This window comes from Anopheles nili, chromosome 3, assembly GCF_943737925.1.
Source record: "Anopheles nili chromosome 3, idAnoNiliSN_F5_01, whole genome shotgun sequence".
In the NCBI taxonomy this organism is placed as follows: Eukaryota; Metazoa; Arthropoda; class Insecta; order Diptera; family Culicidae; genus Anopheles; species Anopheles nili.
In genome coordinates, this window is record NC_071292.1 from 70,277,266 (window position 1) to 70,302,539 (window position 25,274).

The window sequence follows — 25,274 nt, forward strand, 5'->3', positions numbered from 1 at the left end:
TATACCATAATATCCCCTTTGGATCGTCGTATAGATTCTGGCGGCGATAGCAGCAATAACATAAAACTCGATTGTATTTTCCCAACTACGGCCTCGATGAATGGCACAAACCACACACTCACACAACGAGAGCGGGCTTCCGAAACAAAACAAAAACAGCCAAGAAAGAATAACGTAACAAGTTATTATCAAGGAATGGAGATTTTATCAATTCGGATGGCGCACGTACCGGTGTTCTCCTCCATCGGCAGGAGGTAACTACTGCAACAATGGCAACAACACACCAAACGATGATCACACTAACAAAGGTATCGGAAAATCAATACTTCTCTACTCCACGCTTCAATCCTCGCCGAGCCAACCCTCGGACGGAAACCCCGTCCGGGCCGATGAATGTCCACACTGTCGCATTTGTTAACGGAAAGTCGCATTTGTCGTTCTAATAATGGCCCGTAACCTTAGCCCTTCGGTTTTTGCTGCAAGCCGATGGCGACAACGGGAAACCGTTATCTTGTTTTTCAACAAAAAAAAAAAGGAGAGAAAAACAATACACTAAAGATGGTGGCGATGCGGGCCAGGCAGGACAACAATCCCGTCCAAGAAGCGTGTGGTGCTCCTTCGAGTTGGTCCGTTGTGTGAAAAAAGGGAACACTTCTCGCACACAAGCTCATCCCTCGTAAGCGAATGAATCCTATTCAAGGGCGATGAGTGATGGCAAATATTGTTTCTCGAGCTACGTTGTTACGCTCGCCACAAAGGCCCATTACACGCTGGGCGGATGATTTTAGATAATAAAGCCAAATCAGGGGTGGCTTTTTCGGATTCGGGTTTCGGTGAATAATACGAAACGATCGATTTTGTTTCCTCGAAAATAACTCAACATGTTCAAACGTTCCCAATGGCGCACCCACAACACCGAACCCGAACATGAGGGATCTATTCTTAAACTTAAACGCTGCTGAAACACTACACCATCCCTTGGTGCTGCTGGTGTGATCCCTAAGGTCTAGAAAGGGCCACACCATCGCTACCGGCCGAGTTGGTAGTTTCCTTAAAATCGATCGCTCGAAATGGACAAAGAGTAACACAGAAAATAACGCCCTGGTCCGTAGATTACAACATAGGGCGTACGCCTAACAAACGAAGCAAAAAAAACCTGCATCATCTATCCGAAGCAATGCCAGAGAGAGAGAGAGAGAGAGAGAGAGAGAGAGAGAGAGAGAGCGTGCAGCGCCAGGATGACTTCTGGTTTTTCTACCCTCCTGTCCAAATGACCGCTGGCAGGACGGGCTGAACAGGTGCATCAGCAGAAAGGGATAATAAAAGCAAGATCATCTATCCACCCGTCAACCAGACGAGATAAAGGTAAGGCTAGGCTGGCGGCTAGTAGAAACTAGGACCACAATCGGATCCTCGATACACGGCTCTGCACCTATCCTGCGCATTGTGTGCACTCAGTAAATGCAATTTCTATCGCATGTAAAGCAAAAAGATGGGAGTTAATGCAAGAAGGAGAGAGAGAGAGAGATAGAGTGAGAGAGAGCAAAACCATACAAATGGAGTGGTGGTCACGAATGGACGCGGAAGGCAATATTGCATGTGTTCTAAATGGAGTGCAATAACTGTTTCGCCGGCTCTTTGGCAACAATATGCCTGAGGCCATTACAGTGCCTGCCCATTGCTAGTGACAACCACCCAGCCCTACGTGGGCTCATGGTGGATGGTAAGGACAAAACTCTCTCCCTTTCGCAAAGCAGATCAATTGTCTGAAAGCATCCATTTATCGACCGAGCCTGAGGTCATTTGAGTTTAATTTCATCAACCTCATCCCAGCAAGAATCGTCCGTCTGTTACTCACTGTACGAGATTTTCCCCTTTTCGTGTTTTGTCCTGCGACCCGAGTTAAGTTTTCCGCGTGCGTGAGTGACGTGAAATCGCGTGCTGCGCCGTAAAACAGCATTGCGTCTGTTCATCAGAGAAACGTGTCGAGCGCGTGTATGGCGAGAAGGTGGCAGAAAATACATCAGGTCCACCGGCGATGTTAATAGTCGTGCTAATTGAGTTCGTGAGGGTGCGATGGCGACGGTGTAGATTTCAACCGTTTGTTAAGTAACTTTACACAAAACTCCTTCGCGTAATCCCTTTAAAACATCTCTCCAATCGCACATCGGCGGCTTAGAGAACGTCTAACAGATGTCGAATCTCTTGAGTCGGCGAAGAACGAAACAATGAACCGAAATCGATCGGAAAGCACCCAGCGGTCGCAGCGACAAAGGGCCCTGGCTCGAGCGAGTCCATTTGAGGAGACCCACTAAATTATACTTGCTCGAGAGCTTGCGCAAAAACACCGGCAGACACACAAAGCTGCTATAAAGAAACTCCCCTCGTGCCAAATGCGCGGTGTTGGTTGGTTCGTAAAGGAAGCAGCGGGCATTAGGCGAAGGTGGAAAATTCCATCCATTTATGTTTGCTGCTAAAAACCGTACACCAACGAAGAGAGTGGAGGCACATTGCTTCGTCAGCACTGTTCAACAGACGAAAAACACAATCAACTATTCTATCTGGTTTCCATTCTCGTTCGTCAACAAAATAATGTTTTTCACACACGATAAACGCCGCCAGTAGACGGTTACAAGTAACAAAGAAAATCTCTAAACCAAGTGAAGCAGCAAGAACAGCAACAAAAAATGACCCCACTCTCGATCTCACGATACTACGCTACGGGAGTGGGAGAGTTGAGCTGGTTGAGCTTCTAAAATATAACATTTAACCATAAAAGCGTTCGCTGCAGCGTCGAAGAAGCGAAGCCAAACCGACGCAAATTCAAATAACTTCTCTCTAGATGGTGAAGCACCAGGGACGAAGATCGAGCGGGATTGGTTTAGGAATATGTTTGATTAGTTTCTATCGATTTCGAGTACTGCTGAAGGCAATAAAACAGCTTACGGGCAAACAATCCGTGCACGGAACGGCAGTTCGTGCGCAATGCAGCCGGAAAAACGATTGCGCACGGGAAAGTTGCACGAACGGAGCGAAGTAAGCTACATTTATCGAGGTAACATTTTCAACAAACCCCATGCGAGAGAGAGAGAGTAAAATGCCATAAGCATTTTATATCAAACACACTTAGGAAGGATGACGAAGCCGAACGGAAAATGACTTTCCGCTTTTCTCGCCATGGCCGCTGCATTTTTGTACTTTTATAACATCGAAACATGGCAAGACACTCCAAACCACCATCGAAGGTGGCCCCATTTTCCCGGCTAGTAGCAATTTTTAAACCCAGGTAGGGTGGCAAGCCAAGCGCTCTCCTTCCTTCTAAGACCTTGCTCTTCCGAAATGCCCTTTTCCCTTCTCGCGCAAGGGGGCTCTAAAATCCTTCTCATATTCGCAAGCACGTGCAAAATTCTCTCTCTCTCTCACACACACAGTGTGTCTCTCGTTCCAGCCCTCGCTCACTCGACCCCAGCCCAGCGCCCCAGCTTCTGCTCGTTTGCTCGTTTCATTTCATGACATACATACACAAAAGCACACATACACCCTTCTCGCCGCCCCCAGCAGCGTCCGTGGGTTGCATTCATACGTTCCTTTTACATCTAATAATATGGAAAACAGTTCGCATTCTAACGAATATAAATACGTATATAAGCTCGGCTCGTTCGTTATAGCTTGCAAGGTTTTATCTTTCGCTTGCTTGATTCATCTTGCGCTGGCAACAACCACCCTCTTTCCCTGTTGGTCACCCTCGTCGCTTGCCGGCCCTGCCATCTACCAATTGCTATTCTTTGGAGTTTGGTCTTATTTATTACGTCCATATATACATATATAAGAAATTTAAATTGCTATAATAAAACCGAATGGAACAGACAATTTTAAGCATGACGGCCCCCCCCCCCATTGCTTACCCAACCCAACCCAAACCAGCCCCCTCATTGCCCGTACGTGTGCTTCCCCACCAGCGCGCTCCCTTATTTGGTTGACGTTCGAACACGTCTCAAACTAACTGATCATCATAATCGTCTTGAGCACCACCGTCATCAGCATCATCATCATCATCATCATCATTAACATCATCTTCCGAGCAACATCCAAATCATTGCTATTGATCGCATTTCAGCGTCGCTTGCTAAAGTCGTTACGTTGCTTGGTTGTGTGTGCACGTGCGTGTGTGTGTGTGTGTGTTTGTCGACTTTATTTTTTGCTGTTGTGTTGTAGTTAAAATTTGTGTTATGTAGAATGGAAGCTTTTATTTCATCTGTTTGTTTATTTGTTCTCAAGCGCGTCGGTTCGGCGCTTCAATGTTGCAAAGTAATGAAACGTCCATGTTTGCTGCCCTACCCCGCGGACCGTTGGCCGTCTTCACCCCCACGTGTCCACCCTCCCCCTCGGCCAACAGCACCAGCCTGTCGTTAAGTGTTTGGGAATGAACATATAACAAAACACATTCTAGATGACGACGACGATGCGACGACGACGGGCACGTTTTCTTGTCCAGCTTAATATCTTTTCATTTTACTGTAAAATTTTCTCTGTGTGTGTGTGTGTGTGTGTGTATTAATACTGTTTCTTTTTTCATCCCCCACCCCCTTTAGCCCACCCGTACAAGTTCTCCTGGCATTCGTAATGCCGTATTATTGACGGGAATTTCCGATGAATGTAAATATTCAACGCTAAAAGTTATAGACGTGAGCCAACTGCCGATACAAGCATCACCTCTTTGATGATGGGAAAGAAGATAAAAAAAAATAAATAAATGAAATCTTTCCAAACGATTCAAGCATCTTCTACCCCCATCGTCATGACGGCGGTCTTACATCAGGCCCATTAGTGCGCGTTTCAGTATTTGTCGTAATCGGTTGCTCCATCCAACAGAGAGATAGAGAGAAGAAATTAATGTTTTCCATGTTGCCTTTTTTCCTTTCCCTATATCAAAGGTTTTGCTTTTGGCTTGTGAACATCCAAATGACACACCGTAGATGAAAAATGATGCCTTTTTGTATGTTTCTCGTGCTGCATTTGGCAAAACGAATTTTAAATTCATTTTTAAGTTAAGTTGGATTTGATGATCTTTTTGATAACAACCTTCATGGTGTTAAAAAGTCAAAGCTATATCGGTATCCGCTTACAGAGAAATTCTCCATTTAAGCTCGTGAACCGGTTTTGCATGCGTTAGTTTAATGATCTGATTCGAGTTGAGTCGAGCGTTTCGCTTAGCTAAGTTACGTTCCAAATCGTTCAATGTTTGAAGCACAAATTTTACTACGTAGACACCCACACCCGCAGTCCGCTTTAGGCAGAAATACGCTTAAATATGACAACCGGAATGGCTGTGTTCAACATAATTAACACACTTATTAATGCTTTGGACGAACCTGTTTTGGATGAATATAAAATTAAAGCTATAAAAAACAGTAACCCAAAACAACTTGAAAAGTAACAAATCCAATGAAGCCTAATGTTGAAAATTGTCTAAATTTCTAAAATTAGTTGCACCATTTGGCTTACATATCGTCAACTCGCAACTCGATATCGAATGCAAAAGCTTGCTTAAAAAGAGCTTTGCTACGTGCTTTCTTCTCCACTTTGCGACGTATTTATATCCCACTCTTGAGGCTCCTAACCGAAAGGATGTGCTAAATATTGACACAACCTCATTTATTGCCACCGACGAGCGAGCAGCTGGGAGTTTGCGAGACTGAGTATTGTCCCGGTACCACCGCAATGGCTAAGCAAATAGTGCACGAAAAGCTTCGAAACTCCGAAAAACAATCATATGGCAGGAAGAAAAATGTTTACCCAAAAGCCCACTATTTCATTAGCAAGAAGCATGTCAAAGCGAAACCCTCACTCCTAACGAGTGCATTCAACTTCACACAACGCTATCTTTGTGCCAATAAATCTGTCGTTTTCTATCGATTCTATCATACAAAAAATCAAACAGACCAACAAATCAATCTGGCATCGGACCGAAATTGTGCAGAAGTATTGTAATTATGTTGAAGCATTTGAGCACTCTTTGCACGAGTGCAAACATGATACTACCTCGAGCCATTATTTTCAAACCGAAACGTGTGAGAAAAAAAAACCATACGTTTCAGCTAAAAGTGCTGAAAGTTTCTATGGCTAGTGCTTTATTTACCCTTTCCGTTGCTGCTATCAGCATTTATCTATATCGGAAGAAGCAAAATTAAACGTCATTCCCAACGCCAAAGCGCACTGGTGTGCCGTAAGCGTGTATACGGGTATGTGTGTTTAATATGACGATGCGTTATCTTTTTGATTACTTTTGCGGGTTCGAGAGTGGCGGATTCGCCCGTTCATTCGCTTCCATTTATTTCGCTTTTATACTCCTTTTCAACGAAGCCCGAGCTGTTGTGTGAGTTGTTTGCTTGCGTTATGTTTCATATTTATTACAGTTGTTGTCTAGTTGTTTGCTCCGGTTCGGTTTGAGCCAGCGGATTGTTGCAGGAGGCCACGCTGAGCAGCAGTGTTGCCAGCGTTCCAGCTCAGCCGAACGACGCCGTAGCCTTGTCAGTAGGACGTCGGCGAGCATCATAAATTAAACTTGTCACGCGCACCACCGTCGTACATAAATGGCTTAGCCCGAGCCTCAGACGGGAAGGAAGCATATCCTTACCGACGCAGAGCCTTGGTGTGGTGCGGTGAATTGTTGGCAAAACTAACCTAATCATGACTGGCCCGACATCGGTGGTGTGGTTCTACCCGGCAAGGACAGGAACCTTTCACTCCAGCACACGGACACGCCCGGGGATCGAAATAGGTGAAAACTTTCACCGAAGCTCACGGAGTCCTCTGATCCGCAGGCGTCAGGAGCACATTATCTTCCGTCACATTCGGCCGAGAAACCACGTACGTAGTTGAGCTCGCAATGGTACGCTTCCATCACGACGATGTGCACAATAATTCCAATGCCGTATCGGAATTTTATTGTACAACTTTTCAGCAGCTTGATTGATTGCTACCCGAGGTGGTTTTCTATATTCGCTTAATGGCAATGTTGTGTTCACTCCGTCTAATGCGGGAGAGAAAACAAACAAACAAGTCGCACCAAACAAAAGAAAATGAAACAAACAGTAAGCATCATCACCAAAGCAATCACTTGCTATCTGTGCGCGTCTTGCGTCGTTATTGCAAGCCAATAGTATATTTCCTGCATGATTCATCCGACAGCGACGGTGCGCGCGCAAAAGGACCGACTGGAACTAATGTAATTAAGCGAAGGAAAGAGAAGGGTAAACGAAAGGTGCCAGGAATGAGTGTAAGCGGTTGGGTGGCAGGGGCGTGATTTGTCGTGTTGTCGTCAGTGAAATAAGCAAACATTCAACTCACAAAGTATTTATTGTGCACGACATTTGCGGCCGCCCAGTACACCCCCACATCGGCGACCCATTTCGAATTCTATGCATAGTATGATAATTTTGTTAGATAGAAATCTGACGTGCATGGAACAGGAAAATGCACGAGTGCTATTGTTTAGTTCGTACTGTCCCGTCATTGTCGGATTACTCAGTGCACATTATCTTCTCGATACTGGTGAAGCTAATGGCGATCGAAGCTAAATAGCAAATAATCACTATCACTAAACGGCGAGTTTAATTAGCAGCCGTTGCTATACTGCCTCATTTAAAGCAATTATTCAACGGTACTGACAACAGAACTGTGAGTGTGTGTTGTATTATTGTTATACGATCTAACAATAATTAAATACAGTAAAAAAAACAAAATTACTTATATGAAATAATCTGAATGAGAAAATCATATAATAACTACGTTCAGACGGTGGGGGTTTGTTCACCCCAAAGGCTTTTAGATCCCATTTTATAACAGTCATCAAAGGCTGACAAGATCTAAAAATTGGTACTTATTTTACTGTGTACTCACCCACCCGTACGACCAGTGTGCAAATCTTGATGCAAAGCACTATAACAAGTATGTTAATTACCTGTAAGAAAGAACGAAAGAAAACGTTAGACATAAAAGGGTTATATACATATATATATATGCTACGATTACTATTCTCCCCTCCAGAAGGTGTAGAACCACTCCGCTGACTTTAATATGATCAGCATAAATTTTCGCACCACAGCCACATTAACGCAGTCCTTTATTACCAGCCCTATCTTCTTCGATCGATACGGACTACGGTATTCCATTCGTTTGACGATGATTTATAGATGCACACTTGCAAACCAAATCGAACCAAGCGAGCAAGATGGGCGCTAATAATAAGCCGGAATGGTTTTCATCAGCCCTAATGACTTGCGGAAGGAATGTTAAAGACATTCAGGCGCATTCCGGGACGCAGGAAAAAAAAAAGAGAGAGAGAGAGAGCGAGACGCACGTGAACGGGAACAAGCGAGAACCAGAATTGCACTGGCACCGCGCGCGTGCATTCAATCCGCAAATTAAGCGCGCATTGTTGCGGGAAGGTAAGAAAAGAAACAGCTTTTAACAATCGCAACAATGCCTTTCATGCGTTGCCCGAGCAAGGGAGCAGACAGAAAAGGGGCGGATGAGGGTTTTTGATGCGTTAGCCGATAAAATGTATGTAGCACATTTTATCGCACGAAGGCTCTTTGCATGATTCGTCCAACTCCAAGGAAGGACATTCCTGGGAGGGCGATGGGTGGTTTACATCCCCGGGAAAGTGGGTGGGTGATTGAGCAGCAAATGGGGATGGTACATCATAAAGCCGGGCCGATCGATTGGCGCTCGGCGAAACGAAGGCTCGCTGCCCATAAACAATAGATCGTTGTGGTTTGTGGCGGCAGGCGGCACGGAAACCGACATTGTCAGCGTAATGTATTCCGGGGAGTGGGCACCGATTCCGGGCACGGTTGCGGTGGTGTGTTTGTGCTGGTTGTAAGTGCTGCGGTGAAGAAAAACGAAAATGCGCCAACAACATTCCCGGTTCGGTTCCATAAATTAAATTACATCTCGTTTTTACGAATCCAACGCACATCCACGGGAACGCGTTGTTCTTGGCCGCGCATCTTGGCGATTGCGATCGAACCATTATTATTCTAAGCAAATAAAGCACAGAAATGCTACCGCTGACGTGGGGCCTGCCGCGAAGGCAAAGTCCGCGAGTGGCTGCAAAGGGGGATTGTTTAACATAAAGCTTTAACGGCTTGCAACAAATGACCGTCCGTAAAGCTTCCATCAACTAGACAAACGAGCGTGCGTGCGCGCGCACGGCTGCGTGGATACGAGATAAAAATGTAATGCTTTAAATAAATCAGCTTTCATGTTAGCCTCACAAATAAACCGCGTGACACAGGGAAGCTGGAACGGCACAGAATGCTTTCCGCGCTTCGAATGGGGTACAGGAAATGATGTTTAATTTAAACAAAAAATCGATCCCACTTTGAGGCGCATTAAAATAAAATTAAATAACAAACAAAAAACGCGAGAGAAGCGGCGACCCATTCGTTATTTTCCCGCCTCCTTGTTGTGTGCGGGGGATGTTGGAGGTACAATTTTCCAATACAACCATTCGTAACAGAAATTATAATAATACACAGCCATCGCTGGCTGGTGTGCCGTATCGCTGGCAACACACAAATATAGCCGCGCGCGCGCTTCATTTCGTTGCCTGCCCGGAATTCGCCAGGACGCGCGACTGGAGGACGAAATAAGCACAAGAGATTGCTCCTCTGGCCCACGCCTCCCACGATGGAGACTTTTAACCGTGGTTATTTGCATAATGTCGATTTTATTTCATTATATTTCGTTTCCCGTCCAACTCATTGCCCAGCATAATGTGACGATTTCGAGCACAGTGAATGCTTACTCTCTCTCTCTCTCTCTCTCTTCCATTCGCTCGCTCTATGGATGCTTTTATCACTCGACGCCAATTTTATTCACTCTCCCCGTCTCTCTTTCTATCTCATTTTGTTCAAATTTTCATTCGGGGTATTTACAGCGAAAACCATTAAAACGAAAAATCGCACTTTCAATACTTTGATGGCTTGAAATGCTCTGGACCGGGTGCGGTAGTGGAGGACATCAGGGCGGAAGCAGGCCTGAGCAAAATGATCCTCGTCGAGTGGCGTCATCGTGCTTATCATTGGAAAATATCCACCTCAGTAGCGCATCAGTTTCTCGAGCTTTGCTTCGTCGAGTTTTAATTTATTTCTATTTTAACGACACGCTGCATAATTCCATCACCAACACTCCGGCCAAAGCGAGAGCCAAATGTCAAGCCCCGACCTGGAAAAAAACTAGCAGCCGGTGGAAAATTTACAAATGCATTAGCGATCGTCGCGAAGTGGTGTGTGTCTAACTTTATGTTAACTTAAATTTCCCCCCAGCAAAATCTCCAGAGCCAGCCTTTTTTCCCCAATGGAAAATCGGGCACGTGCCCGAGGAGTTCCAGTGAAAAACGAACGATGGAAACTGGAATTAGAAACACACCGAAACGATGCCGGCTCCCGTGGGTTGAGGAAAGTTGCCTAGCTGCTCCGGTGGGCTGCCGGATGCCACCGCTGCTCCTGCTCCTACAAAGATGCCGCGGAGGGAAAGCGTCGGGAAAAATCTGTACCGCAAAAACGTAACGGCAGCAACATGAAAGATCGATCACGCTCGGATGGCAGTAGATAATTTCTTTTAATCTGATTAAATAAACACAAAAGATGCTATGCCTGAGCTAGGGCACGGGGGAATCAGGAACCCAACGGAATCAGGAGCAAAAAGGTGACGCAGGCACGGACGAGCGGTGTGCCGCAAGAAGACGATGACGATGACGATGACGGCGATGATGACGGGGTGGTATCCATAATTCATCGTTCCGCCGATGAACCGCGCACCCGAGGAGCCTGGGAGGATAACGATTGGATTGTGCGCCACCGTGCTAGAATTGGATTGGAATCGTAAAAATGCCATTTCGCATTCGCAACCATCGGGTGGACCCCAGGGGAAGAGGGGGAGGAGGGTGAGAGTCGAAGGAATCTGATTCCGCCACAATTGCAGTTTCTGTTCGTTTGCGCACGCGCGCGCGCGTACACCGCGTGTTCTCGATTCGCCGTTGTTTGCGTTCTCGTTTGTTGTTTAAATTAAAATTTATGCACACGGCCTTAATCCGGGGTCTCTTGGTGGCGCAGCGGTTAACACCGACATAATGTTAACTGCCAACATACGAGCAGCAGCGCTCGATCGATCGCAGGAGGGGTTGGTTTTTAATAGGATGAAATTTAACGGGTGAGCACAACACGACAAAACGCGAAAACGAAACAATAAATAAACAAATAAAGGGCACCCCGAACAATAAAACAAAATATGGCAACACCGTGGATTAACGCCAAATGGTGATCCGTGGTACGACATGAGCGCGTGCCTTCGCTCTCCTTCCTGCCAACCAGCCAGCCTGATTCCTAGCTTCGATACGTTCGATACGAGCATCATACGCACCACAATTGTGCACGAAATAAATCCAATCGGAAAAACGAATGCACCTTCTCTCTCTCTCTCTCTCTCTCTCTCTCTCTCACCTACACACAACACGGTCGCTCATCCGCCATTTGAATAGTGCACACACAGGTTGGGGGTATGGTAAAATGTGCAGTTTATTTTCATTTGTTGCATTAATTATTTTCCATTCTAGAGACGCGGTGATCGGACGAGGAAAACCGTGAAACCGAAGACGTGCTCTCTCTCCATCCTGGCACCCGCTCTTTCGGCGCGCCAGGTGGAAACGGTAATGATTTTTGACATTTTTGCCACATGAATCATCGAGCACGGAGCGCGAAAAAGGGAGGGAAAAGAGAGCTGGAAAAGCGTGTCCCACCCACTCGACCCGTATCCCGGACGACCACTTTGAGCCGATTGATGCGTCGTTTGCCCGCAGGGAAGACAGCAAATCGGGGGGTTTGGATGGAGGGTTGAATGTAGTCCAAATAAAAATAGTAATTGAATTGAAAATGGGGAAATACGAAAATTATTGCCATTGCACAAAATATGCCGCGTGCCCTCTCTTCCACGTTCGAAACGATGCTGTGTGAGTGAGAGAGAGAGAGAGAGAGAGAGAGAGAGGGATTTTTATTTTAAATCCTACCAAATGCGATCATTTTATAGCTTTAATCAATCACTTTAGTTACTCATCCGGTGGCGGTGGCGATGGTAGAAGTAATTGTACAACGATATTTATATATCATGAAGCATGGAAGAATATTTGCGCACGGCCAAGTGCTCAAGAAAAAGAAACGTTCGATTTTGTGGAATTTAATTCCATTTTTAACCGTCTGTTTACGGGAGAGTAAAAACAGTATACCAAGGAAAAATATTACAAAAAAAGGAGGAAAATCTGTACGTTCAAAGCACATCATTTTTCCATCAATTCTCGGTAGCATCTTCGACCTCAAAAGAAACATCTCTTTTGGGCTAGCGGTCAAAAAGCGCAAGGGGGACGATGTGTGGGGCCGCGTGTTCGGCGGAATATTGTCCAGGTTATTTACCCGTTCGGTTGAGTCCATATGCCTTGCCACCACAGCGAATGAATGAAATCCAACTGAATAAACAACTTGCGCAAACACGCCGTTAACACCGAAGCATCAGCAACGCGGCCTGGTGCTTTCTCACCATCATCAATCAGGCTTAGCAGGCTTGGGTTCTTGGTAGAGCGCAGCAACAACATCACCAGCAGCACGTCCGGAACAACAACAGCAAAAAATGGTTGTAAGTAATGATATTTCCTTATAGAGAGCACAATGCAGCGGAAAAGAACACTGCTCGCTGATTCTGGCGGTGTGAGAATCGTACGACGCGCATCAACCAGCAGCCCAAACGGAAGAAGGATCGTGATTGAGGGTGAAGGATATCAGTGTTATGTTCGAATCACCCAAAAGTGCTTATTAATTACGGGATGGCATCAAACAAACAAAAAAAAAACGCTACATCTGCAACCCAAGCAGGGCACTTTATGCAGAGAAGCAAGCGGAGGATGCGAATTCCGCATTTAAATGGTGGTCCGTTGCTGGGTGCGGGAATTGGAAATCATACAGCAAGCGATATATAAATTGAAACCCTCACGACCCCGAGATGATGCCCTCATGCACTCGCGTTCGTCGTTTAACAATTGCACTAAGCACCCGCCAGGAACTCGCTGTGGCCCTTCGCACAAGACAACCCCTAGACGCCATCGGCGGGGAAAAGCAATGCAGCAGTGTGCTGCCCGGCCAATCGGTTAATTGAAGAAAACTTTAGACCCGTTCGATTGATGTTCAGTGTTGCTAGCGACAACGCCTGCACGGATCACGGTAGTATCGGTTCGGTGAGGGAATCCATCACCCAAACACAGCCCCCAACGAATGGTGGACGGATTACAGTGCGCCCTTTCTGGCCATGGGAACGCCTCACACTTGTGGAACTCTCCTCGTGCGTTGCTACGTTGGCGAGGGTGTTTGCCGGATGCGGCATTTGTTTGATGTACGGCCTCAAGCACACTTGGAAAGCGCGTATTGCATGTTGCAGCTCGCAACACCACCCCCTACAATGCGTGCGATGCACATTCGTAAGCGCATCCAAATGCGCACTCACCCTTCGCTGTAACACGTACACATTGACAGCGAATGAGGCATTGGCGGGAAGAAATCAACGTTCGAAAACTTGTCTTCTGTGAAGCGAAGTGTTATGGCATATCTTTCCTTTCGCTCTTTCCGTGACAACCATCTCTTTCGGCTGGTGGCCGAGAAGGGGGAGAGATGGAGGATGCCGGAGTCAAATAATAAAGATAAATTGTACGTGAAACGCCATTTTCTTGCCAGTTCCTTTCCCCAACCCAACAACACCGGCTACGTCACAATGCCGCACTCGGGCTATGTGCGAATGTTTTAAATCATGTTAAAAGTTATGTAAGACGACACGCTTTTCATGTACAATGTTATAGAGAGCTAGAGAGCCGCAGCAAATGCCGTACCCACCCGCGGCGCATACATCGCGCCCCGCAACTCGTTCGTAAGCTATTTTAATTTTATGTTCCTTGCTCGCCCGGTGGTATCCGTTCCTTCGAGTCGACGGTGCTACGCGTGAACTTCGAAGGGGTGCGAAGCTGGCGCGGCCACTGCTGCCACGTTGGATAATATAATGATATTATTTTAAAATTTAATTATCTCATTGAACTCACAGCCACGGGGAATGCAGAGAGAGAGAGAGAGAGAGACGGGAGAGAAGAGTAGAGAAAGCATGCAGGAGGGGGGAACGCTGCTGGGTGGAAAGGGCCAACCCCAACCTAGCGCGTGAAACGGGAAACCAAAAGCCAAGACGTGAACAAATGATGGCTAGGACAAAAGCGAGGCAACAAAGAAATACTGTTATAATATCGCTACTATATATACATTTATTTATGTATATATACACACAAAACCGTTTTCCTTCTAGAAATATCCATAATCATCCCCGTCATCATCAGCATCATCATCGTCATGATCGTGGCTTTGGCTCGTCGTCGGCAGCATCATTGAATGTCATTTGCCGGCACGTACACATTAATGGCATCATAAAATGATAACGATGAAATAATGCAAAGAAATAACGAACAGCTTCGTACAGCTGTACCAAAAAGCGGACGGACAGGGGGCATAATGGGAGGTAAAGAGAGAGAGAGAGAGAGAGAGAGAGAGAGAGAGAGAGTGAGAAAGCGAGAGATAGAAAGTGAGAGGGAATGATGTCCTGAGTTACATTACACTGTAACGAAGGCTTACTGCAGTGAATTTTGTTCGTCCTTTCTCATTCTCACGCAAGGACGACGGAAAGGATAAGGCCACGAAACAGGGACCGGCTCCACCATGATCCACAAGCAGCACGACACAATGAACTTGTGCCTTTGGCCAAAATGAAAAATCAATACCCCACCCCACATCCCTTCGACCGCCGAACCCACCCAACAGCCTGCCAGTTCCGGTTGACCCCTGCCCTGTACGCAACGCCAGTTGACCAAGGTCGAAGGGGAATGGGAAAGCTTTTAAGCTCCCTTACTGATCGTGACGGGATGAGCATGCAGAGTGCGAGGGGGGAGAGGGGCATTTTTGGTGTGAATGTGTGTGTGTGTGTTGGAGAAAATCCTTTGCCATGGCATTCCTTGGCCTCGAGCTGGGTGAAGGAAACCATTATCGAAAGGTACAAACCGAAGGACGATCAGGACATCTTTACCAAAAAACCGTTCGGACGCGGATGAGGGTGTGTGTGTGGGTGTGTGGACGACGAGAATTTTCGATTTAATCTCCACTTTGGCTTCACATCTCCCTCTTCCACACACGGCACACGCACGCTGCAGGGAATGCATTCCGGTGGTCAACTCCTTTTATCCATGGTTCTGCGGTGTCCACCAGTACGGCACCCGGCGTAATTACTGAGAGAAAAGCACGCTGCTGCTGCAGTTGGTTCAAGTTTTGCAGCATCAAATTCCAACACTCTCATCACGGGAGCAGACGTTGATAGCGCTGATGAGGACTAGCACAGTTATGTCGTCCTTGAGGGTGTCCTCCAATCGTCATACCATCTCTCCGTTCTTGGGGGGTTCAGTGTAAGAAAGTTGTTTAAAACTAATGCTCAACATTCCAGACGGCACCGGAATTGATTATGCGCAACTTGTTATTGTAATAAGCGGGAGAATTCAGTGTGCAATGTGAAGGAGGTGCAAATGTCGGAGAACACGAAAGATGAAAAAAAAACAAATCATAATGCCATTCGCCGATGAAATGGCATTTCAGGTGCTTGACCCCAGCAAAGTTTGCGACGACAATGGGCGTAAGTGTTTGAGACAAAACTCGATCGGAATCTTCCGCTAACGGGTATGCGGAGCGAAGACTGAACCGCAGCTTACCGTACCGCAAAGGCGGAAGAAACACGGAAACTATTCCCACTAACCACACTGGTTCTGGCGGTTTTCCTTTGGCGAAACGAATGATCCTGGAATCGCTGACCTCGCTTGTGCTAGCCACCACCAGATGGCACTGTCAAACCCGAGCACGTGGTGGCAGGATTTTGCGAAAGGCTCGGAGGGTAATGAGTTACGGCCTTATTACAACTGCTATTCGAGCTGGGAAAATGGCGGGAAATGCGATGGGGTCGGGGGTTAGGTGAGCACGGAATGGAAATAACGTTCATTATTTGCCGTAATAAATATAGATAGTTACAGTCCCGTCGTCCTGGGGCCGGGAGGTTCGAGCAGCACATAAAGCCAGCACGGGGGTAGTTAAACAAAGAGCGACGATAGCGAGCGCGTTCCGATGGTGGGAAAGGGGGCGCGTGTGGCGACGACCGAAATAACACTTACTGACTTAATGTAAAATCAATACTAGTAATCAAAGCGAGAAATGAACTAACGTTTTCAAAATAGAACGGAATACGGAGCTGGTTCGAGATGGCTTTCGAGAGGTTTTTACACATGGCTGGGAGGAAGAGGGAGGAGAGGGGCAGATATCCAGGAGGAAGATCCAACACCATTAAACCCCAAGTGGGGGACACGGAGCGAAACGAGAAGAGGACGACCCAGCAGGAGCCACTTGAATCCTCCACCAAAACGGTTGAGAAAGCTTAAACCAACCGCAGGATGTGCTAGCATATGGACCGAGAAAGAGAGAGAGAGAGAAAGAGAGATGCAAAGATTGATTGAGAGGATGGAAAAAGTAATCAACGTGCAGCTGGAATACGGACAGGAAGATAAGCGCTTAATTTTGTTTAATTTCCATCCCGAGAAAACTCGAAACGAACAAACAGAGAGGCTCATAGATAGCTAGAGATGAAAACGGACGATGTGGCGATCATCATGGAGAGATAGTGTGCAGTTGATGGAAAAAGGAATGACAGAGAGAGAGAACGTGAGAGTAGGAAAGATGCACACACACTCACACACAGGGGGAGAGGAAAATCAAAGAGATCCTTTGTTGAGAGTCAAATGAGTCATCGGTTTGTTGAGTGAGTAAGAATCTGCCCCATTGGGGGGGTTGTTTTTGGAGAGAAAAGGACCCCGGTCGAAATGAGCAAATGAGAGGCAAGGAAAACAATAGCCGGCGTGGTAAGAGAGAGAGGCAGCAATAAATCAAGAAAGAGACCGTCGCTTAGCGGGAAAATAATAAAATCAGTAGAGTTGCACCGCTGAAACTCAGGACGAGTGAACGGGTGTCGATCGAAAGGCAACAAAATGAACATCACCGGGAGTGGAGGATACGCTGATGGTGGTGGCGGGTGGAATAAATGAGAGAAATATAAATTTATGTGTAATATGAAATGTTTTATGCAAAAGGGGTTTTATACGACGACTGGCAGGCAAATAGCTTTCGCTAACGAACATACACGAACGAAAAACGGAGTGTACTTGCGCAAGACTCCTAGGCTACAGGGTGGTTCCGCAAACGGGGCACATATATCGTGCGGATGGATTTGAATTTCAGCCAACCAGCTGTTTGCATATTTGCACGTTTCAGCACCACCTACGGTAAGTCACTGGCAGGATTCGGGGAGGAAATGCGAAAAGAAGCAGCAGTCCGGCTATCGTCAAGTTTCGGGTCGAAACATTACGCTGTCAAAATGGTAATGAGTATGGTAATTTTACGGTGTGGCGTTCTTCGACAAAAGACACACGGCGGGGTAGAATACGAGCTGTGAAGAGTTTTTAATTTAAATGTCAGCAAAGATAAATACATTTTGATGAGCTATATTCATGGCGAGAGCGCGATGGCTTTAAAATGAAGCAAGAGCTTGCATTTATAATGACTGTTAGCTAAACATTACGTCATACGATAAGGAATGGGAAATCAAAATGATTAAAGTAAGCTTTGTTAAAAACGTGATTACGGTATATAAAAAATAATGAAACCAATCACAGTAGATTTACAAAACGAAAACATAAAAAAGGACGCATAAACTTTCAAAACAATCACCCTGTGCAAACGCGGTCCCTGTGCCGCTTGTTGTAGGGCCATCATTGTTGCTAATGTCTGCCATTGTTGTTAATGTCCTCCTCGTTTTTGGCAAATACACCACGGCGCGGCGCAAGATAACACGAACGACAGAACGCGCGCACTAGAATCGTTTTTATAGGAAACGCGTAAAACATGCACTGCGTAGGAGTTTTAATTAAAAGCACGCCACGGAATTATGGCCACACTCATATACACGTAGGTTCGAAACCGGGCAATTACCGTCCCCCTGGTGGCTCGGTGTCTGTCTACGGCAGGCTGGCGGCTCCTTGAACCCCTTTCGAGCTTTGCCCGTGGCAGACCTTTTGATTGCGATGGCTTGATTGCATAGTTATAAAACTAGGTTAAATATTACGCAGAAGGTGAGGGCGGTGTGCTGCGCAGATTCGCCTGATCCGGTGGTCCGGATACTACGAAAGCCGCGCCTGTGCACTGAAAAGCGACGTTAAATGAGCAGCACATTTTACGAGCTAATATTTGATTCGCACCTTAACAGAGGCTCTAAAAAAGAATAGCTTCTTAAAAAGGCAACGGCAGCAGAACGTAAAAAGGTCATACAAAATAACGGAGAACTAATCCATCCCCGGTGTACATAATTTCGGACTTCGGAGAGACCTTTGCTACATGGAGAACAAGGGAAAGAGAGAAAAAGATTAAGATACCGGCACATGCCGGTGCGATGGAATCGATAATTTTATGGGGAGAAAAAAACGAAACAATGCATAAATTTATTCAAATGCAACGAAATTATCTACATTTTAATCTAACAAAAAAACAGGGACATGGGCTAAAAGCAAACGAAAAAGAAACAGCTTATTCGTTCCGTATTTCATAAATAGCGGTAAAAACCACCATCCGATTTCATTCATTTCGGGCTTTTGCATTAAGTCCCCGGACAACGAAGCCACAAGAAAATAAAACTAAATTACAGCCCTGTGCCGGAGCTTGGCGGGGCAATAAATTCATATTTAGAAGCTCAACCCAGATCCATGGCATTATGCTACAAAAAAGCATGATTATTTCGCCTACGTGATATAGTGCGGTCGAACGGAACGGCAATAAGAGGCGAAGTTTCTAAAGATAAATTCCAAATTAAAATCCCAGATTTGCTGGCTCGGCTTGTGCGGGTTGGTTGATTGGAATTGTTAAGTTTTGTGCTCGGTAATGGCTTTTAACGACAAACGGAAAAGAAATAATAAACCTGCCGGCAGCGAACATGGGAATGACGAGAAGAGGGCCGAAGCGATACGGGAAGTGAACAATGAAAAGAAAAACGACACCTCGGTTGGGTGAGAGAGGAAGCAAAAAAAAAGGAAGAGAGATAGAAAATGAAAATAAAAAAAAAGGATAAAAGGCAGGAAGTATAACAAAAGCGAAAAAAAAAACTTATACCCAGAATACAGAAACGAAGCGATGAGAGAAAAATTATAATAACAATAATTTTAAAACATGTGCGTGAACAACAGAAACCACCACATGCTAGCAGGTCTCGCCAGCCTATATTGAGAGACAGTTCCATGAAAAGAGGAGAGTTTTCTAAAGAAAACAACGAAAATGGTAAAGCAAAATTAGAAAATAAATATACCCTCGCATATGGGAGAGCATCAAATACATCTGCACAGAAAAATGTAAACAAAATATACATTTGAAAAGTACGAATAGACGAAGACGTAAGCCATCGAAAGAAAACATGCCCTCCTAATGATTGAGGAGGGCACTGACCGGAGATAAATAAACCACCAGAAGGAGAACAATAGAAGAAAGATAAAGGCGATATAAATGAAGCAAATATATATAGCGAACAAACCATGAAATATAACCTCTCGGAAAGCTCTCCTCACTCCGAAAACCAGCGGGCTCTCAACTCGCACCGTGCACGTTGAATTAAATCCAGCCCACAGGGGTTTGCAATTAACGGCAGCCAAATTGCTACTAAAATTTGGGAGTTTAAAATTTTTCAAAAACCACAACACCAAATCAGGAGGATATAAAAGCCAGGGCTGCCATCATCAAAGCGATGTGAACACGAGACCAGAAACGGTGCCCGGAAACGAAAAAAAAAACAAAGCAAAATAATAGGGCGAAAAACAAAATTATTGTTATAAAACGAAAACTTTTAATATGATCATAAAATTCACCGTGGTGGAGATGAAGATCGGGCAGGCGGCAACCGTGCAAGTGAGAACGAGACAACGGCGAAGCGGAACCGAAAACACCGCAGTATAATTGTGCCCCGTTGTATAAAATGATCCAGCCAACGATGGTGCTATAAAATAAAAATACTTTTCTCATCTCCACCATCAGCTCTTTCCGCCCACGCAGTGGCATTCCTGCGCTAAGGAAATAAGGGAAACAAAATATAAATATAATCTCAACAGCAGCAGCAGAAGAACAACAACAACCGTTGCTGGTTCGGCCATCGAAGGAATTACTAACGAATTTTAATGCGTGCGCCTTTCGCGCCGTGTTTTCAACAACCTGACGGTGCGTGTGGACGCAGAAATGGGAGGGAAAACGTTGGGTGGCTGATGAAAACTGGCAAGCAATAGAGTCACCAGGCTCCCGCTGACGGGCGGACGGTGTGGTTTGAGATGACGGTGCGAGCGGGGATCCGTCTTCCATAACAATAACAATAAAAATAAATGAAAACAGAAAACAACCGAAAATAGCAATGGAAAAAGACGATTAAAGGAGCGTCGTCACGCAGGGCCAAACCTTTAGCAATAGGAGCGGGTAGAAGGCAAGAGATGAGGGTGAGAGGCTAACAACAATAAGCGGGGAAGCTGTTGAAATGAACAAACTAAATAAAATAAAAACCCCCCATTTTCCGAGAGCGAGATAGATACTCGAGAGCCTCGGTAGCTGGTTGCAGAGAGGTTTGGTCTCGGGAGAAACGCGAATTGATCTACCGAAAAAGCTGTGGTTAGGTGGAAGGAGCGAAAAAGCAGCAAGAAAATAAGTATAAAATTTGAACTGAAATAATAAAATGAAAGTAATTTTCTCCTGTAATTTGCAACCGCAGACGCTATTCACATTCCTTTATAACGAGCAGCTACTTCGGCCGTCTGAGAATCGATAGTTTCTCATTTGTGGGAAAAATAACACTATAATTATGTAACACGATTAAAATTTTAAATGTGCATAAAAACTGCCTAATAACATACCAACACACCATCCAAACGGTGCAGAAATACCGGACCAAAGCCATGCAGCTGCAGGGTGCATCAATTAGCAAAATTTTCTCTGCATCACTGAGGATGCCGGCCCTACAGGCGCTTCTCGCTAATAGCATAAAAGAAATTATCTTTAATAGCCAGAAATAAAATACAACCGGTTGTATAAAATAAAGGCACAAATTGGCATGAAGAGAACCAATTAAACTTTGCCCTAAAATGGACCAACACATCAAGAAGGCGAGTTGAGAAGTCAGCCATCGTAGCGTCACATGACTTTTTGCTCTGTAGGAGTCCGATGAGTTGATCAACCGTCTCACGCGTCTATTCCCTCCTTAGGAGATATTTCTAAATATAAAACGAATAAACACACCCAAAGAATCTACAAAAATATATAACTAAGAGCGCCCCCATGTGGTGTCAAATAAAGCGAAAGATCAGAAATATAGAAACGAAAAGAATTTTCTTTTTCTGTTCTTCTTTTTGAAAAGATAGAAAACGCTACCAATAATAACTCCCTAGCGGTGAACAACCGCGAGCGTTTGCCTGCAGGGCAGCACCGTGGCTCTCACGAAAAGCCGAGAAAACTCCGTTCCCGGCAAGGGGTAGTGTGGCCTGGAAAATGCTGCCGAAAATTGTTGACGCCTCGCAGACGAACCAGCGGTAAGCCTACGGTTCGGTTCGGAGGAAGGGAATGCGAGTGTAAAAATAATAGTTATAAAAATAATAAAAACCGAGTGGTTGTCAGGCGAGCTCACGGAAAGTGTATGCGCGAGAAAGAAAAAGAGAGAAGGCGAGAGAGAGAGAGAGAGATAAAAACTAGCGAGAGATGGAACGATCGAGCTAGGGAGTTTTGAAAATACCACTAGCATCGACGAGATATAAGAAAAATCCCGAACAAAGAGCGCGATGGAAAATCGCTTAGCAACGTCCTCGTTTCACACGAACACTCGCGTAGCAACGCACCACCCTCGGATGATGGTGCGAAGCTCGCAGCTAAAACGATAAAACGTCGTAGAGGAGTAAAAGAAAAAAATAATAAAAGAACACAGCGTAAAATAAAGTTTAATTCATGGGATGTTATAAAGTTTTACGAGTTTTATTCACGGCGGCACCGTCTGTGCTTTCCATTCCATCGGCAAATGATCCTCCGGTGCTTTGTACTCAAGGCGAGGTCCTCCTCCTCACCATCACCCATTTCCCCGTTCCTTGTTTCCACCTATCGTGTGCACCTTCTCTCCCGCTCTGCCGGAATTGCGGAACCGGAGTGCGATAAAGGAGTGAAATCCCGCACCTAAAAGCATGCACGCGTGCATTAAAAGGAAGCGTGAGTCCTGCGAGAGGGATTGGCTCCGCACCTACCAGACATTTGGCCGCGCTTGAGAAGGGTGCGCCCGATTTGTCAGCCAAGCTGCCGATGGAAAGCGTGACGGTACGGCGCAGAATCGTACGGATTTTAATGTCCCCGCATATTCGACACACACACACACACGTCGGTGGAGGAAGGCATGAAATAGTGAAAAGGGACGCTCGCATCCGCTCGGTAGCAATGCAACACGCCGCAGGGATGCAGTTGGGGTTTGGCAAAACAAAGGACGGACAGATCTGCACCTGATGCCACCGACGATGTCCTTTTTTTTTGTTCGAAGGAAGAACGTGTATGAAAATCCGGAAAGAAGTCAAAATGCCCGCTAGCAAAAGCATATCGATCCTTCAGGAAGCCATCCATCAGGGGACCGTTTAAGGATTGACGCATTTTCCGGCCAAAGCATCATCCTTTTTGCTTCAAAATTGTCCGTTGTTTGTAGTAAACGGTTATGGATATGTTCAAACAAATATGTTTCGCTTTTAATGTATCCCTAGAGTAAAGGGAAGTAAAGTCGTCAAGCTGTTCTAACAAAATTTTCACGTACATGGTTCCAGCGTTAATAACATTTATCTCTTGGCACCCTTGTTTACACATCGTCAACGAAGATTGATTCATGCTAATGCATAGCTTCCACAGACTGCACCAGAAATACGAGACAATCGCGTTGTTTTCCTCTATTTGCCCACGTGCGATCAGCGAAGACATTCACACCGGCTTCTGCAAATAGATCGGCGGAGCAACGCTTTCTCCCGCAGAAATCGAGACTGACTGAAACCTGGCACGAAATATTCCAATCTGCCTACGCAAATAACACGCCACCCCCAGCGTGGTGCCAAATTTATAGGTATCGTTCGGCGTTTTCCTCCCGGCGAATCAAGCAACGATCCGTACTGGCTATGAGCTAGATATAGCTCGTCTAGCAACATCGCGTCTACGGCTGTTGCCGCTAGCTGGAGATCCTTTTACATCCCCAGTCGGCGATCGTAAATCAGCATCAACGCAGAGATCACAGCGTGCAGATGGCAGCCACACACATACACACACATACGTGTGGGCGCGCTCGGCCGGAAAGTGGAACACAGTTGTGTAAACAAATAAACGTCGGCGAGTGAGGGCCACAACGCCACGTTGGTCGGGCCGGAGCACGCCAAAGACGCTGCATCCGGCGCGTACTGGTTAGGTCCCCCGGACCGGGCCTTCGAATACGTCCCATTTTCCCGTGTTTGCCCAGCCATTGCCAAACAAACACGGATGCACGAAAGGAAAACAAAACGCGAAAGAATGTACACACTGAGCGAAATTTTACGATGCTAACAAAATGGCCCTCGCCCGGTCCTGGACGTTCCGCGTGGTGTGGCCATGGGTTACACCCCACACGGTCGGTTCGGGCGCAAAACCCTGGCCAACGAACCAGCCAACAAAACTTACCTTGTACTGCTGCAACGTCAGCGATTCCGCCTCGGCAAAATCGTTATCATCCGAGTCGCCGATGGCCTCGATGATGTCGAGTGGCTCGTTGTCCTCGCTGGGGGCCCCGCCCGACTGCTGGCTGACGCTCGATCCGGCCGCAACCCCGTTCACAAGCGCGGCAGGATTGGCCGTGTTTTGTGGCATATTTCCGCCACCACCATTGCGCAAATGATACTGCTGCTGCTGCTGTTGCTGTTGTTGCTGCTGCTGTTGTTGCTGTTGCTGCTGCTGTTGTTGTTGCTGCTGCTGCTGCTGCTGGTGATGCTGTTGTTGTTGTTGCTGCTGCTGCTGCAGCAGCTGTTGTTGCTGCTGCTGGTGCTGCTGCTGCTGCTGGCGGATCACGTTTTCCAGCGCATACTGTGCGCGATTGTCCGGTTCCGGCACGAGAAGGTCACTCCAGTCCGGTTCCGCTTTGATCGATACGGCTTGCTGCATCATTGTGTCGAACATTCAAGCGGCTTTTGCGATATCCTTGCGCTCCCGCGACGCACTGGTGTACGAGGTGGTTCGGGTTTTCGCTTTTTTCTTTTCTTTTTGCGACGTTGCGAGCGCGAACCGGGCGATAAGAGCGGTTCGCTTTTTCACACCAGCGGAAAACTACGGGGGACCGTGTGGTACGAAAGAACGAAAGCACTGCGCAGTGGGAGCAATTTCACCCTCTTCGCTTCGGCAAGGTTCACACGCACTGTCCCGCTATTCGGTATCTTTTAAGACACGCCACACGGTCACGGCAACCGAATTTTTCGACGAAACACTATCGTACATAGGCACAAGCGCACTGTAAAACGCACGAATTTCTCGACGGTAGCAGCTGGCGCGGTCCAGGCTCACAACGGTAGGGGGCAAAATCGATCTTTGGCAAAGTGGATTATTATGATTGGCTTGGTGTGGGGGAGAGAGCCTCAAACGAGACACAGGAGGTAGGTATGCTTCGCGGCGCTGTTGCAGCTGTAGGCCGGTATATTTTTGCGGTTTTACGCGTTCACGGGTTTGTTGATTCACTCCCTCACCAACGTTGTGCGATTGTGCGTTGCTTACCGACGGAAAATGGGTGAAAATTTCGAGCGGACAAATTCCGAGCTTCCTGCCTTGACGATTTCCAGCGAAACAATAGACAGGAAGGAGGAAAAGGGAGCAAAAAAAACTCGGTAGGCACCACTACGTGGTCATGACATGTCACTCACGCTATCTCGCTTGTACTCCATATTACCATGGGAAGAGGTGACGTCATGAAAGCTAGAAAATTCGCTTTTCTTGACATGTTATGGGTTTGCCGAGAAGAAAAGGGAGCTGTCAGAAAATGAGTAGAAAAGTAAACATTCGTTT

General features: G+C 46.2%; 1 protein-coding gene across 1 annotated transcript in view; it reads right to left on the reverse strand.

The window, feature by feature from the left end:
- LOC128723478 (putative uncharacterized protein DDB_G0291608) overlaps positions 1 to 24,628 on the reverse strand; it is a 61,835-nt gene extending 37,207 nt beyond the window's left edge. Inside the window, exon 1 of the mRNA XM_053817224.1 lies at positions 23,907 to 24,628. Within this exon, the coding sequence (XP_053673199.1) occupies positions 23,907 to 24,398 (492 nt within the window). The 5' untranslated portion in view covers positions 24,399 to 24,628. The remainder of the gene's footprint in view (positions 1 to 23,906) is intronic.
- Between the last annotated feature and the right edge of the window lie 646 nt (positions 24,629 to 25,274).